The sequence below is a fragment of the Lynx canadensis genome, chromosome C1 (genome assembly GCF_007474595.2).
Source record: "Lynx canadensis isolate LIC74 chromosome C1, mLynCan4.pri.v2, whole genome shotgun sequence".
NCBI classification, from domain to species: Eukaryota; Metazoa; Chordata; class Mammalia; order Carnivora; family Felidae; genus Lynx; species Lynx canadensis.
Genome location: NC_044310.1, coordinates 14,155,285 through 14,168,792, shown reverse-complemented (window position 1 = coordinate 14,168,792; position 13,508 = coordinate 14,155,285). Strand labels below are relative to the sequence as shown.

The following is a 13,508-nucleotide window of genomic DNA, read 5'->3' as shown; positions in this document are numbered from 1 at the left end:
TGGGTTGTGACAACCAAAAATGTCTGCAAAGTTGCCAAATGTCATCTGGGGAGCAAAAATGTCCCTGGTTGAGAACCAGTGCTCTAGGACCCAGAATTCGCCCATCTCAGGTGGGGCCGGTTTATGTACAGGTGGTAGTCTTTATAAGTTATCCTAGTTGCTCTCCTAGGTTCTGCACATGGACTGGGAATTGCTACACAGTATATAACCCTCAGGTCAACTGCTGAGGAAGGCAGTATTACCCCCACTGACCGGGGAGGCAGTCAGGCTCAGGAGGTTAAATGAGTAGCCCAGGGTTACATTTCAAAGGAAGTTTCGAAATTCCATTTAAGGCAAAGTGAGTGTCACCGTGAGCTCTGCGCTGGTGGCCAGGAAACTTCACCTGAATCGTGGGGTTTGCCCTCTGTACTCTGAATCCAAAGATAGCATCGACTCCAGGCCATGGGACTGGACGTCCAGGCAGTCTTCGCACAGACTTGATTCTACTTTGTGATGTCTTTATTACTGAGTTGCAAACCCTCCCTCCCTGATGAATCAGAGAAGACTGAGGTGTTGGTGTCTTGGCGTGGTGAAATTGCAAACACCATCACCTGATTGCTGAGTTTTTTTGTCTGCAACTTGAGATTCATGCAACCTGTTATCAGTATCAAAAACCGGTCCAAACACCGGCAGGTAAGAACTGAGCACCCACTATGTGCGCCTGGTCCTGTGCGAGGCCCTGAGAGTAGTTCTCCTCATAGCTGATACTCCTTGAGGGCCCACTGTGTGCACACCCTGAGCTAAGTCTTTATGCTAATTCATTAAACGCCACAGTGACCCTAATGCGCAGATGCTATTACTATTTCCATTTTACAAAAGAAGAAACTGTGGCCCAGAGAGGGAAATAACCTGCCTAAGGTCACACAGCTGCAAAGCGGTGGGGCCAGGGTTCAGACACCGGCAGCGTGGTTCTAGAGTCTACTCTTAGCTCCTGCTGTGCTTCCCACGTAGGTAGAAATTGATTAAAAAATCCTCTTCCTCGTAGCTGACTTTGAGGAGATTTGACAAGGTCAGAATTGAGAGGGGGTACCCCGGGTGGCAGGAAGAACGAGAAGGTGGAGCTGAAGGACCATGACCTTGAAGTAGCCTTGTCACCACCCTCATGCCCTGAATTGTCCCCCTGAAATAAGCCGTGGACGGAAAAGGCAGGCGTCCTACCCGGAACAATCTGAGTTCAGTTCCTGCCCTGTGAGGGGGGGGCGTCCTAAAGGTCGCATCCCTCCATCTGTGTTCTGCGTCGCAAAGTGAAGACGCTAGGCCGACAGAAAAGCTTAAACCCAGGGCCTAGTGGTGGGCAGCGTGGGACGGGGTTGGAGTAAGGCGTAGATTCTTTATATGCAAAAAAAGTTCACTTAGTGTAAAAATGGGGATACATTTTCTCGAAGTTTCTAAAAGTCGGTGAGTTGAGGGGCGCCTGGGTGGCTCAGTTGGTGAGGCATCCGACCTCGGCTCAGGTCATGATCTCGTGGTTCGTGAGTTTGAGCCCCACATCGGGCTCAGTGCTGACAGCTCAGCGCCTGGAGCCTGCCTCAGATCCTGTGTCTCCCTCTCTCTCTGCCCCTCCCCTGTTAATGCTCTCTCTCTCCAAAAATGAATAAACATTAAAAAAAAAAAAAAAAAGACAGCCACAGTGGAATGAACAGAAACGTTGGCATCAGATAAGCCCCGCATCGTTATCCAGGCTCCATCACTCTCTCAGATGAGTGACTTAGAAAGTTTCCCTGCTTCTGGGCTTCCCTCTTGTGCAAAGCTGAGCATCATCATTCCAAGCTCCTAAGACCGTTGGGAGGGCGGCCAATCACACGTGCAAGCTCCTGGGGTGGTGATACCTGGCACTTTAGTAGGGGTGCCGTGGACGACGATTTTCCTTCCTGCCCAGGTAGCACAGGGGGCCATCTTGGTCACGCCCCTGCCTCTGGGCATCAGGGTGCCCAGACCTTCTCAGACCAGGATGCCCCCTGCTGTGTTTCTCATAGTGGGGACCACCCGCTCCAGGATCGCCCGGGGAGCTTGTTAAAGGTGCAGATTCCTGAGCCCCATGCCAGACCTGCACGTGGGGCCTGGGGATCTGAATCTTCACCAACTCCCCTGTGACCTCCCATTGTGGGTCTCAAGACCGCACGTCACCACATCTGCATTCACATGCTCACTGACTTGGAGATTCCCGTCTCCTGAAGTCCCGAGAGGTGGGGGTGCAAAGGCTGCCCTGGGGCTGCTCCAAGCCCATCTGACCTTGGACTTTTGCAGGTTCCTCCCAGAGAGGGTGGGGGGACGGTGGGGGTGGGGACAGGTACCCTGGGGCTGACCCTTAGATCTCTGAGCTGGAAGGGACCTCAGGAGGCCAGCTTCTCTGGCCTTAGTCCTTTGGGTGGGTTTCCAGAAGTGCCAGCCCAGGCGCTGGACTGGGACAGGAGCAGCCGGGGCGGTCGTGGGGTCCCACTGCCCACTGCCAGGCAGGCTGGGGAAGATCAAAGCCTGACACAGATTCGAGGGGAGGCCAGGAGGGAGGAGCGGAAGCCAAAAGCCATGTGTCAGCTTGGGAGGTGCGTCAAGACCGTGTTTTGCTGTCTCAGCTGTGGCTCCTGTGTTCTGGGCCAGGACAAGGGCACAGCCTCTGCAGCCAGACCGCCCGCTTCACCACTCACCAGCTGGGCGACCCGGGGCAAGCGACCAAGCTCTCTGTGCCTCTGTTTCCTCTTTGATTAAATGGAGATACCATAGCAGCTGCCTCCTGTAGTGGCTGTGAGGGTTCAGGGAATCAGTGCATGTGGAGGGCAGCACCAAGTGTGGTTTCGAGTGAGCAGTGCATACGTGAAGCTTCCAGTATGAATATGATTATTAATCGCAGGGTGTTTCTGCCAGAAGGGGATACGAATCTCTTCCAGCATAATTATCCTCCCCTATTTTGGACCTCTCCCAACTGAGATCCGTTCGTTCATTCGTTCATTCCTACAAATACTCCGTTCTTCACTCTTACAAAGATAATTACACATCTGCTTGGTTTTAGGCACAGAGCTAGGTGCTAGGGATGTACAATGAATTTGTAGCTTATTTCCTAGAAGGAGAGACAAAAACGATAAACTAGGAGGCAAACTGAAAAGTTTTAGGGGCGCCGGGTGGCTTAGTCGGTGAGCGTCCAACTCTTGATCTCGGCTCACGTCATGATCTCACGGTTTGTGGGTTTGGGCCCCGTGTCAGGCTCCGTGCTGACAGCGTAGAGCCTGCTTGGGATTCTCTCTCTGTCTCCACCCCTCCCACACTTGCATGTGCTCTCTTTCTCTCAAACTAAATGCACATTAAAAAATAAATAGGGGCGCCTGGGTGGCTCGGTCGGTTAAGCGTCCGACTTCGGCTCAGGTCATGATCTCACGGTCCGTGAGTTCAAGCCCCGCGTCAGGCTCTGTGCTGACCGCTCAGAGCCTGGAGCCTGTTTCAGATTCTGTGTCTCCCTCTCTCTCTGCCCCATCCCCACTCATGCTCTGTCTCTCACTGTCTCAAAAATAAATAAATGTTAAAAAATAAATAAATAATAGATAGGGGGTGCCTGGGTGGCTCAGTTGGTTAAGCCTCCAACTCTTGATTTCAGCTCAGGTCATGATCTCATGGTTCGTGGGTTCGAACCCCATGCCTGGCTCTGCGTTGATGGTGTGGAGCCTGCTTGGGATTCTCTCTCTCTCACCCTCTCTCTCTGCTCCCGCATCTCTCAAAATAAATAAATAAACTTAAAAATGAAAAGATAAATAAATAAAACTAAAAATTTAGCTTTAAATGGTGATAAGAAAATACCTCCTGATAAAGGGATAGAAAGCAGTAGAGTCAGGGAGGACTTCTCAGAGGAGGCAGCACTTAAGGAAGGAACTGAGTGATAAACAGGTCCAAGAGAGAGTATGCTAGGCGCTGTGAAGACTTTGACATTCGAGAGTAATTCATCACCGTAAGAGATGACCCTACCCAGAGGAGGAGAGAGGCCTTACCCAGTAAAGCCGCTGTCTCCTTGTCTCCTGGGGAAGCAGGACTCAGATGGTCCTGGAAATAGGGAATATGTCTCGGCTGGAGGTAGGAAGCAGAAAAGAGTGGGCATGTCAGAGAATCCTGGCAGACAAGGGAGAACTTCAGTTAGTTAATGAGCCAACACGTCTTACTAATTGCCGAGCATCGTCCAGGGCACTGGGAGACAGGGAACAAAGCCAAGGTTTCTGCCCTCGTGGGCCTGACTCTCTGGTGGGGAGAGCCGGACAATAACTCTATCCACAGATCCAACAGTGGTGGGAACCGGGGGTGGGGACAGCATGACCGGAAGTGGGCTGCTGTACTTTAGAGACTGATGGCTTCTCTAAGGAGGTGATATTTGCAACCTGAGTGATGAGAAGGGACCAGCCTGGCAGAGCTCCGGGGGAGGAGGTTTCGAGTTAGAAAAGCAAACGCAAAGGCCCTGGGGTGGGAAAGAGCTTGCCTTCCTGTTGGGCCAGATACTGGTGCATGACACAGGAATCAGTGGAAAGTGATGCGGGAGAGGGAGGGTGGCTAGGGGCCAGCTAATGTACAGCCTTGTGGACCAGGGGAGGAAGTGTGGATTTTATTCTGAGTGCACTGGGAGAATTTTTAGTTGGGGAGAGAGCGCGATCTGCCGTATGACTTTGCCCTTCTGGCTGCTGTGTGGCAAGTATAGTGCTGGCAAGAGTGAAAGATGAGTACCTGCGTGACGGCTGGTAGTTGAAGAGGGAAGGCGGTCACAGGGGCAGCGGCAGGCGGCGGTGGTGGGAATCGGGTGCCAGGGTCGGACTCAGGATAGATTGTGGAGGTGCAGCTGATGGCACTGGTGGGACTGGATGTCGGGGTAGGGCAACAAGAAAAATCAGGAACAAGGCCCAGGCGTTTGACCTGAGCTCCACAGCAGGATAGTCGGGCCCTTGGGCAGTGAACTTGGGCCACCCGGCAAGTTGGCCGCAGAGACCAGAAAACCCCAGTGTCAAGGTTGCCGGAGGCTCCTGCCTCTCCCCAACTGCCCACCACCTGCCTTGAAAGAACCTCAGCCCCAAATCCTGCAGCCTGGCCCCCAGTGACCCTTACCGGAGGCTGACGTTCCAGAACCCCATGCCTGAGAATATCTTGGGAGGTTAATCTCCTGTGCATCTGGTAACCTATATTCCAGAAGCTGAATCACTGCTGGCTTAACCAGTGGAGTATGAATTAGCAGGTAATTATGATTGCCACCAATTAATCCCCATGGCCAAGGCTGGCTGAATTTCCACAGCTCGACTATCACCTGGGTGCAGTCGTCTTTGATCCTTTGAGAAAGTGAGGAGCTCCTGTGTGAGGCTTTAACTGACCTAGTGATCCCAAGCCACGACGTGTCTGTTCCCTAGCACGTACACAGTTGCTTGTCTAAGGAGGCAGTCCAGGACAGCAGGGCAAAGGCTACCGGATCGTGGCTCGCTCTGAGTGCCCTAGTGCACGGAAGGAGCCGGTCTACTCCACAGAAGCTGAAACTTCAGGGCTTTGGGGGGGGCTAGCCCCTTCATGTTGAAGGCTAGCCACTACTACTTTAGTATAATATGGTTGCCCACACTGCGGACACCCAGTGCAGGAGTCTAATCCCGTGACATTCATCAGGGGCCGCTTGTGGACCAGGAGTCCTCTCCTCAAAACTTTGTGAGGTGACTCTCACCACTTCCGTTTTCCACCTGAACGAGGACGTGCTATTTGCCCAGGGTTAGACACGCAGAGAGGGTCCCTACCCAGATCTGTCAAGTTACTCATTGAACATTTATTCTTTGTGGCAAGCACTATGCTAAGGACTAAAAATAGAGCAGTGATTACCCTTATAACATTTATATTTCGGGAGGAGAGACAAACAAGTAAATGAATATATGAGACAGTAGGAAGCTCTGTGCGGAACGAAATGCAGGGAAAAGGAACGGAGAGTGCTGGAGGGATGGTCAGGGAGGCCTCTCTGGGCAGGAGGATTTAAACAGAGACCTGAGGGCCGCCCGGGTGGCTCAGTCGGTTAAGCGTCCGACTTCCGCTCAGGTCATGATCTCACAGTTTGTGGGGTTCAAGCCCCGCACTCTGTGCTAACAGCTCAGAGCCTGGAACCTGCTTCAGATTCTGTGTCTCCCTCTCTCTCTACCTTTCTCCAACTCGTGCTCGCTCACTCTCTCTCTCTCTCAAAAATAAACATTAAAAAATAAACAGAAACCTGAATAGGGAGACGCCCCACATGAAGATCTGAGGAATGAGCCTTTTTAGGTAGTGGACACAGCAAGTGCACAGGCCCTGAAGCAAGAACATTCTAGAAGGCAAGGTCAGGGACTTTGACCAGGGGGTCTCATAGGTCAAGTTAGGGTTTGGATTTGGTTCTGTCATGACCAATTTCTTCATTATCACCAAAGAAAAAAGAAAGCAGAGTGAGACCCCTGACTGGAGTCCCATCTCCAGTCATGGAGTTGTTTCTGGGTTGGGGAAGAATCAAGGAGGGCAAGTGGGAGACTGAGGGAGGGAGACCCGAGAGCAGAGTCAGGAGTAACAGCAGCTCTGTGCCTCCGACTCCCGGCCCCCAGGCCAGTGGTCCTCAAATCTGGCTGTGTACCTGCAGGGACAGGCCCCGGGGGCCCGTCCCACCACTATGGAACCAGAATCTCTTGGTGGGGGGAGTGGCACTCAGGGGTCCGAGTAACACCCCTCTTGTCCCCACCAGAGTTTGGAGCCAGTTGGGTGAGGCAGAGGGGAGCCCCAGTGTCAGCGGATGACAGGAGACTATGGTGGCAGTTTGGGGACTTGAGGTGCTGACATGCCTCACCCCGAGGCGCCTTGCTGCCCCGCTAAGCTCACCATGTGGGAGAGCGGCCAGGTTCTCTACAGAGAACAGGGACCACCAGACTGTCCTGGTCGAAAAGGCCGCCCTCCCAATGGAATGGGGTGGGGGCGGGGGAGAAGCAGGGAAAGGACGCATTAGAGCTGCTTTTGGATAAACTAAGGGTCCCGGGCCCTTGGGCTGTGAGGGTGAAGGAGGAGGATGGGTGTATTCCCGGTCTCATTTGGGTGGCTGAGCCGTGTCACTCTCTGACATGGGGCACCCTCAGGTCCCCCACTCTGCACTAACCAGATACTAATGCATTCTTACAAGCTTCTGGGCTATAATAAATAGAGCTTGGACAGACCACCTTTGGTCGCTTAATTTTTCCAATTAGAAAATTAACCCAAGCTCATTATGGATAATTTTGGAAAGATGGGAAAAAAATCCTATTTGGTCTATTTCTCTCCCTTTTTCCTATGCAGTGTTTTTTTTTTCCCCCTTAGTTGGGCCCTGATGCCATATTATCAAGAAATCTCTCCATTTAAAAATTTCTTTCATTACATAAGCATTTTTTTCAGATTTACAAACTTCTTAGGAATCTTTTTTTTTTTTTTTAATGGCTTATTCTCCACAGGGTGGACATGATGTGGTTTACCTGTCTAACCCCCTGATGTTAGAAGTCTCCACCTTATAAAGTAGGGCCTTCACTTACTGTTTTCTACATCTGGGATTGTTTTCTTAAGATTAAGAGTTTCTGAGGGGCACCTGGGTGGCTCAGCCGGTTGAGCGTCTGACTTTGGCCCAGGTCATGATCATGTTTGTGGTTCGAGCCCCGCGTCGGGCTCTGTGCTGACAGCTCGGAGCCTGGAGTCTGCTTCAGATTCTGTATCTCTCTGCCCCTTCCCCCGCTCGTGCTCTGTCTCTCTCTCCCTCTCTGTCTCTCTCTCAAAAATAAACACTTAAAAGAAAGATTTAGGGTTTCAGAAATGGAATTCCTGGGCCAATGGGGATGCACACCTCCTCCCACCCACTTTTTGTTAATTGCGGCAAAATACACGTAACATATACTTCAGTGTTTTACCCACTTTTAACTGTACGGTTCAGTAGCATTCCCCAATTCGCTGTGTTGTGCTCCCACCACCGTCCATCCATCTCCAGAGCTCTTTTCATCCTGCAAAACTGAAAGTCTGTCCCCATCAACACTGACTCCCCTTGTCCCCTCTCCTAGCCCCCAGCTGCCATTCTCCTTTCTGTCTCTACGATTTTGGGGGTGTGCACTGTGCTCAGGTTTTGATCCATATTGTCAAATTGCTGCCCTCGGCGGTTAAAATCAACACACACTCCCAGCAGCGACGTCCTCGAGCACCTACCTGTTTTCACCACCTTCTTCACAGCTCTGGGGTTGGAAAGAACTCATCTTTGCTCATTCAACTGGTGAAAAAGACCATCTTACTCCCGATCAGTGGTTTTCATTGTTGCACACTATTCCGTCCGGGAGTCTGTCCTGTGGTTTAACGGACCGCTTCCCTGGGGTTGTGCATGTAGGATGTTTCCAGGGTGTGGGTTTTATCCATTACACCGCTGTTAATGTCACTGTGCTTAAAGGCCAAACTGATTCTCTGCCCTTGTGTCTCTCTTTCGAGGGTGTTATGATGCACGGGCCCGAGTCCTCATTTGCCACATGACCTCCCTCTTCCGAGTGCCCGTGAGGGAGCTGGATCTCCTTGAAGAGACGTTCCTTGAGAGCCTGAAGGAAACCAAAGAGGAGGAATCTGAGTAAGGGAGCCCTGTGACCCTAGCTCCACTTGCCAGGAATCAGGAACTTGCACTTTTCGGATAACAGAGGTTCCCCTTCTGTCCCCATGACCCCATTAAGAGATGGTCCATTGAAGTGGAAGGAGCACTGGACCGAGAGTCCCAGTGCAGCCCTGACTTGCTGTGTGGCCTTACCAAGTCACTTCCCCTTTCAGGGGCCCCAGTCCTCAATTGTAGGAAATGGGGATTGAATGGATTATTCCTAAAGTCTATAGCTTTAACACTGATGGCCCCAACACCCCGCTCCGCCTCAGACTCTCATGACATCTTGTCCATGGGCCAGAGTGCCCTAGATTAAAACCCTACCGCTGATACCCAGCTGCTTTTTGACCTTGGGCAGGTGCTCCCCCCCGCGTCTCTAAACCACACTATTCTTATCTGTAGAATGGGTGTAAGGATAGAGTCTTCCCAGGGTCACTGTGAAAAACGAATGGGATCATGTAGAGGGCTTGGCCTGGGGCTGGCACAGAGCAAGTGCTCAGTAGATATGAGGCCTTCCCTTCCCCCACGGCCGCCTATGCCTACCAGCTGCAGAGTGACTTTGCTATCTCTGTGTGGTCAGGAGTGTGCCGAGGGAAAGTATCCTGGTGACTTGGCCAGAGCTCAGCTCCTTGCAGAACACCTCACGCAGGATCTGATCCCAGAGCAATAAAGCCAATCCCAGTCACAGCCTAATTGCAGGCTCCTTGAACCAGGCACGTCTTCCAGCGTCCTTTTGGTCTGGGCCGCCATGGCTATCTTTGAGCAGCCGGGTTGAGCCAGTTCAACCCCACTGGGAAGTTAGCTTTGAAGCCAGGTTCAGGGCTGGAGCTGCCCTCCTGCCAGGAAGGGGTTGGTTCCTTGAGAAAGGGGGAAACTGGATCTGTTGAAATAACCTGAAAACCGGCTTGTTTTGACTCCCGGAGCTGGGTCAGTAAAGAAACACCCAGAGCCAGGCCAATTCCCATAATCACAAGCACCGCCCAGATTCTTTGGATGTATCGCCCACGCACACACACACATACACACACATGCACACACACACCTTGAGATGAAGGGAGAGCTATTTGTTTTTGTTAGCTATTTGTTTGGAAATCTTATCATCCGAAAAGACGTATTGTCCAGAGGATTTGTTCTGATAATATTAGCAATGCCAGATCAGGGACCCTGTGAAACAAGTTCTAATATGGCCACTTCTCGGCATGTGACATTGGGGAAATTATTTAACTTCTCTGGGCTTCAGTTTGCTTCTCTGCAAAATGGGGATAATAATAGCACCCTCCTTCTAGGTCTCTCGTAGGGCTCAAATGAGTTCATACAAGTGCTCTGAGCAGGCTTTGCATGGAGTAAACTAGTTGATAAACATCATCATTTGCCGTAGTACAGTCATCATTGCTGATATTCCCTTTCCTCAAAAAATACTCCACGTGTGTAATTTTTTTAATTCCAATTTAGGGACCGTAGAGACCTCTCAGGTTCTACCTGTGGGCTCTGGAAGGGTCTGAGACCCAGAGGAAGCTAACAACTGTTGGGCCAGGAGACCTAGTCTCAGCCTAGTCTCAGCGTGATTCTGTTAAGTGTCTGTGTGGCCCTGGGCATGTGGCTTTCCCTCTCTGGTCAACAGCACCAGTTTTTTTTTTCACCTATACAAGTACAGGATCAAATTTTGTGCAGGTTTCTTTTAGCTCCAAGGTTTGCATTTCTGCAAGGTGAGCTTATCACTCGACACCCTGAGGCGATCCTTTGCTACTCTAGTTCAGGTGTAAGGTACCACATTGCTGTTCTCAGGTCCCCGTCTGAGCCCTGAGGCCATCCAGGCTTCCCCCACAGGCTTGGTGACCTCCCTTCTCTGTGCCTCATTTCCTTCACCTCCTACATGGGGGTAATGGCAGTATCCCCGTCATAGGGCTGTTGCAAGGATTAAACGGCTACATATCAAAAACTTGGAACAGTGCCCTAGCACATAGTAGGTGCCAGTAAATGTTGGCTGCTGTGCTGCTGGAGGCTGATACTGATCACATCAGAATGACATGGTCAACATCTAACTTTCACTGAGCCCTTAGTAGATGCGGGACAAGATGGGCACACAAGCCCCTGAGGGTTTCGCAGAAGAAGAAACAGAAGGTCAGAGGGCTGACTGCCTCACCCGAGGTTGCACCACTGGCCAGTGGCGCCCTCAGACTCAACCACCATATCCCTCTGAACGGCCCTTAGTACATCCCTCACCTCATGGTTGACAAGCCCCAGTTCCTTCCTTCCTTCTGAAAAAAAGCAGTAAAGATAATTCTTAATGGGGCTTTCTGAGTGTTTACTAGGAAAGTGTCTCCAGACCTCCCAGAAATATACTCACTGTCTATGAACTGGAGAAGGTGATTAAAAAAGAAAACAACAAGAAGGTGGTGGTGATGGTGATAAGGGTAAGAACCACCCTGTCATGGGAGAGGAGATAGCCGTGGGCGACATTTATTTGTGGATCCGTGAGGCGGGCGGTGTGGGTGTCTCGCCCTTCACCATCTATGGCTTCAGCCTCTGGCCTGGGATGGCTCACATGGAACGCCAACTCAAGGTCATTTCTAGCATCCTGAAGCATGAATGTGGCCAGGACCATAGGTAGGATGGCAGAGATTGGCCTGGTATCTAACCCGTAGGCAGTCAGTGATGGGGACAGGGTTCCATTTGGATTTAGTGTTGTGATCTGAATTCCCACTTCCTAATATAGGAAGCATTGTAGACGTAACTCCGAGCCAACATTGTGGTGCTTTAGATGTTGAAATTCACACAATGGAATTAATTGCAGGGGTAAAATGCTGTGATAATTAACGATGATTGGGAAGGCTATTCATTTTACGTACAAAACAGTTATTAACGTTTGAGGACTTAAATAAGGAGATTAGTTCAGGTAAACATTAGAGAGGGAATTAGCTGAATAACTCTGGGGAAAATACTGTATTCTCTTTGATTCAGCAAATTTTTATGAACATTCCAACAATAATACAAAGCTGAATACTAGAGATTAGAGTGTATTATCCATCTAATCTTTGTAAAATTGATTTGGTTGTACCAGCACTCATACATTGAAATAAAACAGCTTCAAGAACCACATTTACTTTTTAGTTATTTTATTCCCTTGAGGCTCTGAGTTTCCCCTTCCATAAACTCAGCTAAAAGGGAAGATTATCTAGTATCATGGATGTGCAGATGTCACTGCAGGAACAATGTAGGAGCAGAAATTTATGAAATTTTATAACATTCCAGATTTGTCCTAATATCTCAGAAGTTTTATTATTGATGGTGATCGGCCTATTCTCTGGCTGAACATTTAGCCAAAGTGCCGCGCTGGCTTTGTAGATGTGGGCAGTGACCGGGGGGATAGATACTGCAGCAATATGTTTACGTCCAGTCCTTGTTGGAGTGATTAGGTTCTGCTCGAGAAAGGTGTTTTCTGAGCACCTTCCAGGTCCCAAGCCCTGGACAAGCTGCTGAGGGCGGCGAGCAAGAAAGGTCCTATCTGTGCAATCCTCCAACTCAAGATACAGCGGGTCCCTGGACGGCTTGTTCCAGGTCCGGCTTTCCCACCGTCCTGCCCAGAGCTTCTGGCCCAGGAAGTGGTGCCTTTTTTCCTTTTAACGATTATTTATTTTTAAGAGAGAGAGAAAGAATATGTGCAAGCAGGAGAGGGGCAGAGAGGGGGGGACAGTGCTGATTGCAGACAGCCCGATGCGGGGTTCGAACTCACGAACTCATGAAGCGTGCAATCATGCCCTGAGCCGAAGTGCCATGCTTAAAGCGACTGAGCCACCCAGGCGCCCCCCCCCCCCCGCCCCCCCCCATCCGTGGGTGCTTTTAACAGCTACCCTGGGGGCTTGTGATGCAGTTGAGACAAAGCCCCACCCTTTGAAAAACAATGGTCTAGAATTCCATGTTGAGGACAGAGGGTTAGGGGCCCCAGAGTCAGGGCTCAGGCAGGCTTCCTGGAGGAGGAATGATGTCATCTTGAATGGTGACTAATGTTTAGCCAGTCAAAGGAAGGTGAGAAGGTGAAACCGTGGAGGTCCCAGGAGCACAGGGACTGAGGCGTAGGCAGTGTGTTTTTGGAGGGCAGAGTGTGAGAAAGTAATGAGCAGTGAAGCTGGAAAGGAGGCAGGGGCCAGGTGTCATGTCGGAAAGGTGACGCTGCCCTCACTCAAGGCAGAGGGAGGACACAGAGGTGGGGGGGGAGGGAGGCAGACAGTCGGGGTTATACTGTATATATCGCTACGGTGATGCTGTCCATATCCCCCCATTGCCAGTCCCTAAGGGAGAAAATTGAGGCTCGGAAGCATTGGCTGACCCAGAGAGATCACGGCAGAGCTGGGCTCAGATACCTCTGCCCCAAACTTCCAGACTGTTTCCCAGCCCGAGTTGGTTAAACGAGATGCCGCTGATTCACAGACCCGGCCGCTTGTCCCAGTGCGCGATCCTATTGCACGTCCTCAGCAGCTTGCGTTTCACCTCAGACCTTGAACTCTGCCGAAAGCAGCTCATTCCCAGTCTTCCTGTTTGCCTGGAATGGTGCTAGCAATTAAGGGCCAAAGTGTATCTCCAGCCTTGTGTGTGGAATAAGTTGTAGTAACAAAAGGAATGATAATAACAGCAAACATACCGACCCATTACAATATGCCAGCCACTGGATGTGGATGATCTCACTTACCCTATGACGCCCCCAGGGATTAAGTGCTATTATTATCCCCACTTGGGTGAGGCAAGTCAGACTGGTGCTTAGTCACACAGTTAGTAAGTGGCTCTCCCATCGGGATGGACTGGGTTTTGCTGCAGTAACAAATGACCGCCCCATCTCAATGGCTTACAGCAGCGCTTTAAAGCTGTGGGTCCTGTTTCC

General features: G+C 50.8%; 1 protein-coding gene across 16 annotated transcripts in view; it reads left to right on the top strand.

The window, feature by feature from the left end:
* TMCO4 (transmembrane and coiled-coil domains 4) overlaps positions 1-13,508 on the top strand; it is a 93,261-nt gene that overhangs the window by 27,118 nt on the left and 52,635 nt on the right. For all 16 annotated transcript variants that reach the window (XR_003970926.1, XR_003970925.1, XM_032594204.1 and 13 more), the window contains one exon: positions 8,479-8,611. Coding sequence is in view for 14 of the 16 variants with exons in the window: in XM_032594204.1 (XP_032450095.1) it covers positions 8,479-8,611 (133 nt within the window). In the remaining 2 variants the exon portion in view is untranslated. The remainder of the gene's footprint in view (positions 1-8,478; positions 8,612-13,508) is intronic.